The sequence below is a fragment of the Abramis brama genome, assembly GCF_963993115.1.
Source record: "Abramis brama genome assembly, chromosome: 11".
Taxonomy (NCBI): Eukaryota; Metazoa; Chordata; class Actinopteri; order Cypriniformes; family Leuciscidae; genus Abramis; species Abramis brama.
In genome coordinates, this window is record NC_139973.1 from 6,193,159 (window position 1) to 6,207,734 (window position 14,576).

Here is a 14,576-nt window from a genome sequence, read left to right on the forward strand (position 1 = left end):
TATATATACCAGAAACAATTTGGTCTTCACTTGGAAAAGACTTTGCTAATTTGACCATTCATTTGACTGAACTTAATACATTATGTCACATTTTGTTGCATAAAAATGAAAGAGAGGGAAAATTCTGTCAAACCAGTTTGTCATGTGTGCTTGTTTACACGTTTCTTTTCACCAAAAAAGGACATTAGATCTTTTTCATACTTTCACAATTCATCCTTTGATTAAAACAGATGTAGCCTAATAGAAATACATAGTCAGGTACTTGTAATTGTTCATTGTTCATATTGTAGCCATAGCAGTTTACTGAATTGGAAAATACATAAATGCATAGATAGGCTACATAGCCTAATTGCATATTACATTTATGTCCTTCCTTACTTTCAAAACATATGTCTATATTGAGTTAGTGATGATAACAAAAAATACAAGTGTATCCAGGTGATTTCTTTTACTTTGTATACAGTACCAATAGTGTAGGTGTACATTATGGTATCCAGTAAATGATGACAGATGCACTTCACATTATATACATTACTTCCTTTATGGCTTACATATGCCATATCCTGTAAAGATACATTTCCATTCTGTCTTGATTTATAATTCTGCATATCACATACATCTATTTCCATATGTGTAAGATGAATTAACTGAAGGCATCTCTTGTGTATTTTCTTTGTGGTCGACTTCCACTGAACAGTTCAATACGATGGCCACTAGAGGTCGTCTGAAGGATGTGTGGGCAGACCGCGGCTGATTTACTGAAATCATGACAGTTTCCTGGAAGGCATTTGACTTGTCACCTTGTTTTCACTCAATACCTTTTGCATTATTGCACGCACATGCAAAGCCTATCAGTCTGGGAAATGATGCTTACTCATACACATAATTCAGTTTTATTAGAGTAATTTGCGAGTGACACAGTAATCAGCAAGCCATACCTGTCTGCATGTCAAATGATGTGGTTTGTGGGAAATGCAGCATGCAGACAACTTTAAGGAAGTATCTGTTCATATGATTTGGACAGATGGGATTTTGACGCCATAGGCTGAACATGACCTTTGTTGTCAACAGAGGTGGACAAAGTACACAACTTCCTTACTTGAGTGAAAGTACAGATTGGTCAAATATTACTCCGTTACAAGTAAAAGTTGTAAAGACCGATTCTTACTTAAGTAAAAGTACAGAAGTACTCGTTTTTAAAAGTACTTAAGTATCAAAAGTAAAAAGTAAATGTCAATGCATTGTTTTATTATTGTTGCATTGTTGAATGTAATACTTACAGTACCTTATGCCTCTGAATCTATGCCTGCCTACCCTCATATCAATATCACATTTATTTCTAGAACACAGTTCCATTAGTGGGATTGAATATGAGATTGAATAAGTGCACTCAATAACGTCTACAATGGTTTCGGACACCCAAATGGTGTTCCCTCAAATAGTGCCCTTGGCTTAGTTTTTTGGCTTTGATGTCAACCTGACTTTCATTTCCAACCAAAATCCAACGTCTGTCCGACGTCGGGTTCTGACGTAAATCTGACGTCGGGTTTTGGCGTCAACCCGACTTTCATTTCCAAACCAAAATCATCCCCCGACTGACGTTACTACTTTCTACTCAAGGACCTTGACAAAAATATAGTGGAGTAAAAAGTATGATATTTGTCTTTCAAATGTAGTGAAGTTAAAGTAAAAAGTTTCCAGAAAAGATAATACTCAAGTAAAGTACAGATACTCAAAAAGTGTACTTAAGTACAGTACTCAAGTAAATGTACTTTGTTACTGTCCACCTCTGGTTGTCAATTTGGCATTCAAGTGTGAGTGAGTGCAAACAGAGACACACATCTATTCTCATTATTTTAAACTGAGTAAATGTATGATTTGGAGGTTCCATTGTCCAGGCAAGGACTTGTAGGGACATGCAAAAGATAAAGTATTCCCTTCTTTTTTAACAATGCATAGCAGGCAGGGCACTGTCCAAACACACATATGTTCTCAGACAGAAGATTAATGTTTGCTGCATAATATGGCTTCTAAAAATACAAATGCTTTCTAATGTTTTTCAGTATTTATGTAGGCTAGGTTATTATAACTAAAGTGCTACTGAATGAAGTGAATCTGTTTCTTTGATACGCCAAACATATGCAAACATTTCAAATCACTGTATTCAACATATTTGTTTGCGGTCTTTGTGTATGTGGGTAATTGTTATGAATGTATAAGGGAAAATGTATTTTAGATGTTGGGACTGATTCCCATTTCTTTTATGTAGTTTAACTACCCATGAGAGTGTGTTCATAATATATTAAAAAAAAATATTTATTTTACTCTGAACTTTACTCCAGTTATTAGACCATCATGTGACTATTTTGAATTATTGAGTGAGACCAAAACATCACATAAATAATGAATGAACTGGGTGTAACAAAGCTGGGTAATTGAGTCAGAGCAACAGACGTGAAGCAACAGGGGAAATCCCTCATGGGATGAGTAACATTCATTAGTTGATTTTACAGCTTAATTGAGACAAGAGGAAGGGAGAACCTTGAAAAAGAAAGTTTTTAACTTCTTTCTTATTACATTGTAACACATGACAAACATGAAATGTTAATAAAAAATTGTATTAAAATGAGTGTATGTATGTGTATAAATAAAATAATATGTTTTTAAAAATGTCTAAGTTAATGCTTGCTCAAAACAATCACTTTAGCAAAGTTTGTACTATTTTCGGTTTATTTTGATAAATAAAATACATTTTTTGTTCAATAAATATATAATGTCATTAAATTATGTTCATTTTAAAAATACAGAAATAAAATTAGTTAAAAAAAAGTAAAGATCCTGAAAGCACTGAGCGTGATCCCATAATAATTTAATAAATATTTACAGTTGTATCAAATAAATAGCCTATATTTTATTAGGATTAATATTATATTTTTTAATATTATGGTTTCATTATAAATATGGTGATTATCTCTAAGGTCGACACCCAATTTGATATATGATATTTCTCATCTGAATCTAACCATGTCATGTCAACAAAAGGAAAAGTCAGCCAGCTGTTTATTATCATATTCATTTTTGTGCCTTTCACCCCAAATACTACCAGACTTTTACATACTATTCCGTTATTGAATTAAACTGTTGCTTTAATTACCTTGAACAAAACTGTAAAATATTAACAAGACCCTTGTCTCAAAATATAAACAATAATTTGATCGATTCTCATTTGCTTCATAAATCTACAACATAAAAAATAAAAAACCCCATTACATTTTAGATCAAATGATTTTTTGTGCCATCTAGTGGTTTAAAGCCTTGTGAAATGTAGCCTAATAATTATTTTTACAATGTTTTTTATTATTCGTATTTTTGATAATTGTTAGTGTGTATGAGTTATTGTAAATGTATCATTTTGGAGGCTAATAAAAGTAGAATGGGTGTGGCTCAACTTTATTTAGGCTATTTTGCGGTAGTTCTCAAGTAGCCTACGTTAGGCAAGTGTGTAAGCGTTGCGCATGAGCACATGATGTGTAGCCTACGCGAGCAAGACTTTTACACTCAATGGTGCAAGAGGTAAGTTAGTTTTTGCAGAATTTGTTCTGATAGTGACGCATTTGTGGGGTGTTAAGAGACATTTTATACTCTATTGGACATCACATTTAATCAAGTAGGCCTACACTAAACATTCTATCCGACCTGAGTTTTTGACTGAACAAATAAACAGTGTTGATGTAAACTGTATGTCATTTATGTCAGAAAATACGTACTGAGTGTTTTAAAAAATGATTTTACGAACCTTTGTACACAAAACTCACTAATTTTAAGACTGACATGACATCACTGGAAATAATGATGAATTGCAGTTCCAAAAGAGAATCAAATGTTGATTCAGTAACCACTCTTAACTGACTCAGTGAGTTCATTCAGTGAAGGATTCACCAGACTGATTAAAACAGAGTATAACGGAGTACATGGGATGCATCCAAAATAGCATTTTACTCCGAAAAGTAGGCAAAAATTACCCGGAGATTCTGGGCCTGTCCAAATACCCAAACTTGCGGTCTATGCGCTTGATTTGACTTACATGACGTGGTATTTCCTGTATTTGGCCCAAGTGTTCAAGTGGGCATGAAGGCTGTAATTGTGTGTAGAACATTTGATTATAGTGTTGCAAAAATGCAAGTGTTTACAGAACTTTATTTTGATTTTCAATACTTTGCATTTTAAACTAAACTTCTAAATGTCTGTTCAGTAGTCCCTATGTAACAATAGACACTATTAAAAAATTGATGAATACAAAAGAGCAATAAAGATGTGATAGTGATCTTGAGTGATAAAGAGCAATTGCAAATGTTGTACAAAATATATAGCCTAGCCTACTCATCTTTGCATCAATAACATGTGCAACACTTTATGTTTTACTACCACATTATATGTAATATCTATATAATTTAACTTGCAGTGGAATGTTTTCCTCAACATCTTGCGATTTGGAAGCACATGAGTTCCCGAATATAATGCATGATGGGATACGCTTAGTGTGGGTTTAGTGTGCGTCAGGGTACAGCTCTCTGGCATTTTTAAGACATGGGACAGTCTTGCGCATTAACTTCCTGTTGTGTGCAGTGCACACGCTCTCGAGTGGCCAAGATCGCAAGTGTGAGTATTTAGACAGGCCTTCTGAAGTGTGAATAATGGAAGGACACTTTACTATCCCATGAGGCCACAGGAGAGAATTTGTGAATTGCAGTGAAGCAATGCAACTGACGCTGGTAGGTCACATGACAGTGATAACATGGCGAATGTAGTATGTCCAGATTACATACTACGCACATTCATACTATATATAGAACATACTTTTTTAGCGGTTGTTAAGTAATTACTTATTCAAAATTAGTACCTAAGAGAGTATGCGATTCCGGACGCGGCCCATGACTCTTTTCGATCAATTCTTTAATGGCCTCTACAATCTTAGATCATGATGCTTTTGAAAAACACAGCCCTGGTTCAATTGGACACATTCTGAACATGTACTGCTGTTGTGTTTTTGTGCGCAGTCTGAAAGGATAGCTCAATAAGACATGCTTTCTTGTTAACCATTTAGCGTTTTTTTCCCTCACTAAGAACTGATATTAGTGTTTCTTTTCTTTTATAATATAATATAATGTAATGTAATGTAATGTAATGTAATGTAATGTAATGTAATGTAATATAATATAATAATATTAAAGTAACAATAATATCAAACGTTTTGTGTAACCTTTTTTAATTTATATACTAATTGGATAGGCTATCATGATCTTCTGTAAACGTTGTAGGTTTCATGATGACTCTTTTTGTCGAGTAATTTGGATTATGAGCTTGATTATGAATCAGACGTGAAAGTATTGATATCTGAGTGAGTTGTTTACTGTGGTTACTCATTGAACATGAAAGGCTGGCATTATGCAAATGACTGGGTGATCACTGATCAGACGATAGTAAATGCAACAATGCCTCCTCTCATCTGAATTAGTTTTTTGCCTGTATATTACCATTGAGCTGAAACTGTTGTCCTCCTTACAGATATACAATTTTTTGTCCCCCTTAGTCATTGTTGGATAGTGTTACTTTAGAAGAATTAGTGGTTTACACCCTGTACACACAATCAATTCCTGAAGGACGAGATCAAGTCCTGCCCTAAATTTTTCTCATTCAAAAAGCCATTTCACTCAGATATACTTCACAATAGGCAATAAAAGACAATCACAACTTCCGTTTCATGCACTCTTGCAGTTCAAACAATGAAGCATGATGCTTGCAATGCCAAGCTTGTGGATTAATTTTCAGGAAATGCATTATTAAAATGTATTCCTTTAGAGGAATTTAAATTGGCATTTGGATAGAAATGCCAAATTCATGATTCAGATTAAGTTAATGTTACTGCAGACTTTTATAGTTTAGGCACTTGCAATGCAGTTTTATCCAAAAAAGTGCGTTCAAAATAGACATCATCCCTGGACTTAAACCCAATTAAACCCATGACTTTTGGCATTGCAGGGCACAACCACAAATATCGTCTGGTCTGCATACTAAAGTTACCGCAGTAATCAGGATTGCGTGAAACTACAAATTGAACCATGCTCAGGTTATAGGGGTCAGTTTCTTTCACTTTCTGCCTGTTGTAGATGTAATCAGTCTTACCCAGCCTTAAATTGCTATAGTAACTTGTTCCAGCCACAGAGCTAGAGAGACCTGAACGGTCTTAACCGTGCAAGACTAGAACAAAATGGCCGGCCATTAATTGTTTATAACCACATCTCTCTCAATACACTGCTTGACCTTACCTTGCACCTGACCAGTTAAGTATATATGAGACTGAGGGTATCTCCAGGGTATTAAGGCGATTGCAGCCTTTGTGTGATTTTTCTTTCCTCAATCTCCTAATTGGTCCTATCAGGGGTTATCAGTCTAGTGTCGGGTTTTAGAGATAAAAGCAGATAAAATTAAGGACACATCGTTTAAGGCACCTAGTCTGGCCTGTGGTGTGACCGGTGTGACTGCTGAGGAGATTTTCATATATTTTAAGTGTTGTTATTGATTATTTAATTATATAAATGGCAATGCATATCATTCCAAAGAAAAAACCCCAAAAACGTACAACCTCTTGTGAGCGAGCCAAGGAGGATGCGTTTCTTTAGTATTTCATTTTGTTTTTGACAATTTGCATAAACTGTTTGCTGAAATTAAAGGGATAGTTCACCCAAAAATGAATATTCTGTCATCATTTACTCACCCTCATGTTGTTCTGAACCTGTATGTTGAACACAAAAGAAGATAGTTTAAAGGAACACTCCACCGTTTTTTGAAATAGGGCTTATTCACCTTCTTTCCTACATTTAGATAAGTGGGCAAATGCATTTTTGTCTCAGTGCATGCATTGTTTTAGTTTGACAGGGTCGGCGCTAGCTTAGCTTAGCATAATGAATGGAATCCTTGCTAGCTGGCAACAAAGGATTCCATTCATTATGCTAAGCTAAGCTAATGCCGACCCTGTCAAACTAAAACAATGCATGCACTGAGACAAAAATGCATTTGCCCACTTATCTAAATGTAGGAAAGAAGGTGAATAAGCCCTATTTCAAAAAACGGTGGAGTGTTCCTTTAAAGAATGTTGGTAACCAGACAGTTGACAGTAGCCACTGACTCCCCTAGTATTATTTTCCTAATATGGAAGTCAATGGCTACCGTCAACTGTCTGGTTAGTGGTTAAAATACTCTTCAAAATATCTTATTTTGTGTTCAACAGAAGAAACAAACTCATATAGGTTCAGAACAACATGAGTGTGAGTAAATGATGACAGTATTTTGATTTGTGGGTGAACTTTAACAAGTATTAAACGATACTTACAAACGTTTTAATTGCTTTGCCTGGGGACTATATGTTTGCTTATCTCTAAAAACACAGGGGGAACTAAATTTTTATGACAAACAAATATTGCGATATCATACTTCAGAAATGACACTGCTCAGATGACGGTTATATAATACCTAGGATTCGTCTTACATAACCACAAAACATTACCAGCATTCCCTTACTACTATATACATAGTTTGGTATTTGGTTACTTTGCTGTCTCACTTCTCAATATTTTAGTGTCTCAACTGGACTCTTACCTCCAGACAAGAGTGCTTCTTATGACTCCCTGTCAAATTACTGAAATCAATCATGTCTTGAAATAACCCCTATGAAGCAAACAGAAAAAATAAAGCTGATTCAATAATTAAAACAGTGAATATATATTCATTTAGAGGTTGCTTTAAAATATTTTAAGATATTACTTTTTTTTTTTTTGCAATAAATGTGTAAATATTTTGACCTGTGTTTTGATTCACAGCTCAACTGAATAAATGGATAAATATAAGGCATTTACATGCAAAGCAAAATCTAGGGTCAAAAATCTAGGGTTGTCGTTTGGGTTTTGCTTAAATTATGACTTTTCTGCAATAAAATAATGCCATTTAGGGTGTTTACATGGCAATAATCATGTAACATCATGCATGCAAACATGCTTTGTATTCTTTCAACTTCTTATAAAATAAGAAAATACTTTGTCCATATACGCAGGAGAAATCATAAGAGGGGAAATACTGTAGCTTGATGGGCAACTATGGGTCTAGTGAACATTAAACTAAATCAAAATTTGGTAATTTAGAGCAGCCAAAATAAATGAAAATGCCCGTTACGTCTGTATAGACGGTGCGCTTTGAAACATTAATGGGTGCACACATACACAAACAAAATGCCCTTAAAGATTAATGTGCTCTCATTGTGGGATCTTGCACTGTTTGGTCTCCGTTCCCGAAAAACTCCACAGGTCATGCCAGCAAATCATGGTCACTCTGTCTGAGTGAACTGGACAAAATTTTTAACCTCTCCAATACTGTATAAAAACCTTATGAACTCTCGAATGCTTGGAGTTGATCTTGTGGTCTATGAATAATACTTCAAAAACACAGATAAGAACATTTCTAGTTTGAATGTTAGTTTTTTTTAAAAAAGAAACGAATTTATGTTCTTTAAAAGTGAAAAAAGAGCTATGATGAATAAAAACGGGAGAATGTTGTCAGCTTTTTATAAGAAACTTTATTCAGTGTGTCGGTGGTAATCCAGATTTTATTAATAATTTTTGTTTTACTTAAGTGGTGTATGTGTAGATGAGGGCACCAATTTTTCACTCTTTAATGTTACTTTTTGTTTAGTTTTGTATGATAAACATATTTGATTTTGTGTTGGGACGACACATAATCATAGAATGAGAATCACACAATGAGTCCTTGTTAAATCACACAAAGATGGAGCCATTAAATTTAATATATATTTAATAAAAGGCACTCAGAATATCATGAATAAAATATAGTGCTTAAACAATCAAAATATATCATACAGCCATAGCATACATTCACGAGATGCTAAATGCCATAATCACATAACACTGGCATTATCACCTTAGTCAGTGGGAATATTGTATAAAATCAAAATAGAACTCTCAGGATTTATTGAACAATGACTTTCAATATTGCTATTAATATTTTGCCATAATATGACATAAAATGCATGCCTAAGGGAATATACTTACGATTTTTCCATTGACACAATGGAGGGTTGATTTAAATGTCATATTTCTACCTCTAGTCAAAGCATGATAATTTTATCAAATTCATAGATCTCAGTGTTTCCATGCATCTTTTACAATCTACAACAGCATAATAAAAAGCATTTCAAGTTCTATATTGCAATTATACGTTAAGTGTCTCAAAAATGCAATGTTAACTGCTGGCATAAGTTTAATTTTCAAGCTTCCCTGAAAAGTGCTGTATTGCTTTGCTTTAGTCAGTGCTGAAATGCTACAATCAAAATATGCTTTGGAAACAAATATTTGTCCTCTCTATTTTTTTCAACTTTGCTTTTTACAAAAACATGCAAATGTGCAATATGTTTTATGTGAATAAAGCAGGAAATATTCCCTCCTGCAATAAAGAAACTTCAAGTTATGGAGCACAGATTTCTATGGGCATAGTTTAATCACTAAAAAAATTAAAACTGTTTTCATGATGAGCGTAACAGATCTTATTCTTACTCCAAAGACAGAAATTGTACTCTTATGAAAGACAATAATATCTCATAAAAGAAAATCTATTGCAATCATGGGTAAAGACAGACATATGCTTATCTGCATGATTGCATGACAAAAACTTTGTGTAAATGTTTTCACGTAGCTATGAATGTTACTAATATGCTTGTAAAATAATGATTCTTCTTGTTCTGTTCATTAGATAAACCTGTTACGTTGTGTAAGTCCTGATGTTGCAAACATTTACAAGTAAGTCTTTAGGCTGGATGATATATTCACGGCAATCTTTTCCATCTTTCAATAGTGGCTGATCGTTCATTGGTTTTGTTTCACTATACAGTACATGCAGTGTGCGATCATGCTCTCTGCCTTAATGGCTTGTCAAGTCAGCTTAAATTAGTGTGATGCATGGAAATGCATTCTTAAATAACACTTGTTGCCTCCATCATCAGAACCAACCTAAATTAAATCTTCTTTTATGTGTACTCTGTTTGACCGACAAGTATTGTTTTGAGTGGCTAACCCAACCCATATTAATTCATGCTTAAATTCTTGTGCGTTTTTCAGCCATACATATTGATGTGCATAACAAGTAAGGCTGATAGTAGGCTAATGAAGCCAAATAAGTGCTGTTTATCCTACTGGCTATCATCACTGTTGTCATATACATTCGGTCAAACAGGGGACAAGATATGATGTGAAACTGTCTGAAATTACCAAGCAAAGGGGTGTACAAAAACTTTAAGTCAGCATAGAAAGAATTAAAAAAAACATCTCACCCTAAAGATAGAGTTCTAGTGTCTCGTTCTATGTGTATGCTGACAAAAATAGAAACACCAGAGGAAATGTGGGACGAGCAGCAAGCAGATGCTGCCACAGTACGGTGGGTCATCCAAATATAACATACTTGCATGCGTAAGATACTGTATTTAAATTTAAAACAGGCCTGATTATGTTTGACAACTACCAGGGCTGTTAGAGGAGACATTTGGTGACATTGAAAGATGGATAACAGTTTGGCATACGCTTTTCTCTCACAAGCAGCAGGGACAAAAGGTGATGTCAGTGCAAAACTCCAAAGGAACGACAACATCAGCAAAAGGTGGTGCTGGGTGGATGCTCAGAGTGCAGATTCATGATTCCTCGGCTTTAATTTGAGGGACTCGGCAACACAGGCACTTAATCGCGATTAATTAAATGCTTGTTTTGACCCCAGTCAAATGCAGCCGTTTGCCTCGCAAATGATGACGAGTACTTTTTTGTCTTCTGTGATTCATGTTCCTTTTCCAGTTCAGTGCATTTCAGTTTTTATTACTGTAAAGCCTTAAAGGGATGTTCCTTACAATATTTTTTGCTTCCTTTTTTTAGATAGTGCTTCTGAGGTTTTATAGTCATCCAGCTGTGTTTTAGCAGCCTTTGGCTAAAACAGCATCCTGTTCGAGTTCTTCCATTGAAACAGCACATTCTGGAAAGGTACTGTTGGTATATGCATAGCATTAGGTATATATATGTAGAGCTCTTAAATAAACAGTTGTCAAACCATAAAACAGAGAGTTTCTAAGTGCATTGTTGTACAGTCATTATTGCGAGTCATTTGAAATATACCAATCCTTATGGAATGCCATTTTTTCCCGTCTGCCAATTCCCATTGCTCTTGTCCAGCGAGTAATTGCTTTCATACTTCTCCTCAGCGCTGGTTTTCTGATTTGCAGCAGCCTCAGCAGCAGCGTCAATCACGATTTTGTCCGCCTGCTCCGTTCCACGATGGTAGAAGTAGTTGAAGTTGGAGACAATGACGGGAACGGGAAGTGCAATGGTCAGCACACCAGCAATGGCACAGAGGATCCCAACCATCTTCCCCCCCAGTGTGATTGGGCACATGTCACCGTAGCCGACCGTCGTCATGGTGACTACAGCCCACCAGAATCCTTCCGGGATGCTCACAAACTGAGTATCAGGTTCGTCAACCTCAGCAAAGTAAATGGCACTAGAGAAGAGGATGACGCCAATGAAGAGGAAGAAAATAAGCAAGCCCAGCTCCCTCAAGCTGGCCTTTAGGGTTTGGCCTAGAATCTGCAGGCCCTTGGAATGGCGGGACAGCTTGAAGATCCTGAAGACGCGCACTAATCGGATGACACGTAGTGTGGCCAGAGACATGTTCTGGCCGGCTGTAGTTTCTTCTTCATCATGGGTGGCCATCAGTTCTGTTATGACGGTAATGAAGTAGGGCAAAATGGACACAACGTCAATGAAGTTCATGATATTACTGAAAAATTCCCTTTTGCTGGGGCACACCACAAAACGTACTCCAAGCTCAAAACAGAACCAAACGATACAGATGCTTTCCACCACAAAGAAGGGGTCAGTAAAGACAGAGGCCATGGCCTTAGGATGAGGAGTAGGGGACAGGAGCGTGCCGTTGGCGTCACGGGTTAAGTTGACGAACGCAGGTATAAATTCACGTTCATCACGGAATTCCGGGAGCGTCTCCAGGCAGAAGATACAAATAGATATAGTGATGACAAAAACAGACACTAAGGCTACTGACCTGGCAGCGCTGGAGCTCTCTGGGTACTCAAAGAGCAGCCAAAACTGACGGTGAATCTCACTGGTTGGGAGTTGAGGCTCGGGGTCTTTGATGAAACCTTCATCTTCCCTGAACTGTTCCATGACCTCATGCCCCAGTCGATAGAACACTATCTCATCCGCAAACACATCCAATGGCACGTTCGCTGGCCTCCGAATCTTACCTCCGGACTGATAGAAATACAAGATTCCATCGAAGCTGGGGCGGTTGCGATCAAAGAAATATTCGTTCTTCATGGGGTCAAAGTAGTCAATCCTTCTTAAGGGGTCTCCCAACAAGGTATCTGGGAACTGATTCAAAGTTTTAAGTGTTGTCTCGTACATCATCCCTGAGACGTTGATAACAACTTTTTGTTCGCCCTCTTCGAGTTTCTCCTTTTCTGTAAAATAGTCCTCGCAACAATCCTTGGCTACTTTTCCTAAGAGAGCCTCGTTGGGACTGCCCTCGCTGCTCATCAGAACCTTCCAGTTGGAGATCAGACTGTTGCAGCTTGAAGTTCCTTTCTTGCTGAGTGTTGGTGGAGAGGCTAGAGAGCGCCTTGGACGTCTTCCTCTCAGAGGTGAGTGTGTGGGTGAATTTATGCCACAGGTCCCCTGGTTTGGTTCTGGGACATCCGAGGTGGGTGAGGTCGGATATCCTGAGTCGCTCGGGTCTCCCAGGTTGATTCCGATGTCGTCCAGGTTCTCAAAGTTGACCAGAGGAACCTCCATGGCCTCCCTCCCCTCCCTGGGGCTGAGCTCAGGGTCCTAACCCAGGATGAGAGGACAGACAAGCAGCCAAAAGCACAGGCCAGCCAGCCCACTGTGCACCTCAAAGTGCGAAGAGATCAGGGAAGATTCAAGCTGATTCTGCAGTATAGAGCCGAATCCCAAGATACTGTCACCTGATCTGCAGATAAAGACAAAGGGAACAAATCAGTTGTGTTATTGCAAGGAAGGTAAGGTTGCACCTTAGTCAGGCAAAGAAAAACAAAGCAATCTAAAGTGATATAAACTACAACAAAACAATGAAAAAGGAACAAATAGAGATTTTAGTTTTTCGCACCATTATTTTAAGCAAAGTATAAAATCTTAGCTAACGTGATTCACACAACTGCAGTCCATTCAAAATGAAGCATGCACATTATAGGTTAAAGGATTTATTCTCAAAAATTAAGATTTTTAAGATTAGTAATTTTTTCACCATCTTGTTAAGTCAAATCTTTAAAATTACCTTCTTTTCAAGGCTTTCAAAACTACCATAAAAGTATAATGAAAGTCTTGAGTACCATATTCCACATCTTCTGAAGCTTTGTATGAGGAACAGACTGAAATTTAATAGTGACTTTTAACAGTCAACCGATCAGACTGATGTGTTAACAAATCATTCAAACCTGTCTTGCAAGCTAAAAAATCTACCAATTAATTGAAAATATTTAACCCACAGGAACAATTCAACAGAGATGTGAACGATTCCAACACTTCTACTAAATTAATCAGCTCTACTTTTCTCACAAACACCAAAAAAAAAAAAAAAAGTCTTGATTTTATTGACTTAATTGAACAACTATTGTGATACTTTTATGGCACTTTTTAAGTTATACCGGTGTGGTACTATATCATTGGGGTGAGAAAATGCTGTCAGAATTTTAATTTTTGGATGAACTAATCCTGTAAAGATATACAACTAACAGATAGCATTTTAGTCTCTCCCTGAAAACTCCTTGAATGTGCCTAAACAAACATAAATAATTCATCCAAACTGTCCATATTTGTGTGCTTGAGAGCTGAGAACTGCACTTTTTCGTAATTTCTCCCTTATGGCCTCCTGTGGCAACACACACACAGACACTTTAATTCACATCTTCTGTATTGTAGTACAGGCGTTTAAAACAGCAGTAGACCTGTAGTTACATTTCTGCATTGCATATGGAATTATTAATGCTCAACACAAATAACCTTTTTCAGATTTAGAAATTGTAAGCAGAAATAAATCTGTGGTTAAAGACATCCTTACATCTGAGAGATTTCTGGCCCTCCATTGACAGTCCACACAACTACCACTTATTGATCAGCGGCTCAGTCATACTTGCTTAACGCGTGAGAACAAACCGCATTGGTTCTTACTGAAGCTTAATCATGCTGCGTAACACGAGAATGAACCTCATTGGTTCTTGCTGAAGCTCTATCGTGCTGCGTAACACGAGAATGAACCTCATTGGTTCTTGCTGAAGCTCTATCGTGCTGCGTAACACGAGAATGAACCTCATTGGTTCTTGCGGAAGCTCAAATGTGCTGCTGCTGCATAACACGAGAATGAACCTCATTGGTTCTTGCACGTCAAGCGAACTAGCCTGGAAATCCAGACCTAAATCTGAAAGATTAATGGTCTGGCAT

At 36.7% G+C, this 14,576-nt stretch overlaps 1 protein-coding gene across 1 annotated transcript; it reads right to left on the minus strand.

Moving 5' to 3' along the window:
• Positions 1-10,886: 10,886 nt before the first annotated feature.
• On the minus strand, positions 10,887-12,911 carry LOC311091674 (potassium voltage-gated channel subfamily A member 10; the record flags this gene model as incomplete). Its single annotated transcript, XM_084127682.1, has 1 exon — positions 10,887-12,911. One exon carries the CDS (start codon positions 12,909-12,911, stop codon positions 11,226-11,228), a length of 1,686 nt encoding a protein of 561 aa, XP_083983808.1. The 3' UTR covers positions 10,887-11,225.
• Positions 12,912-14,576: the final 1,665 nt, after the last annotated feature.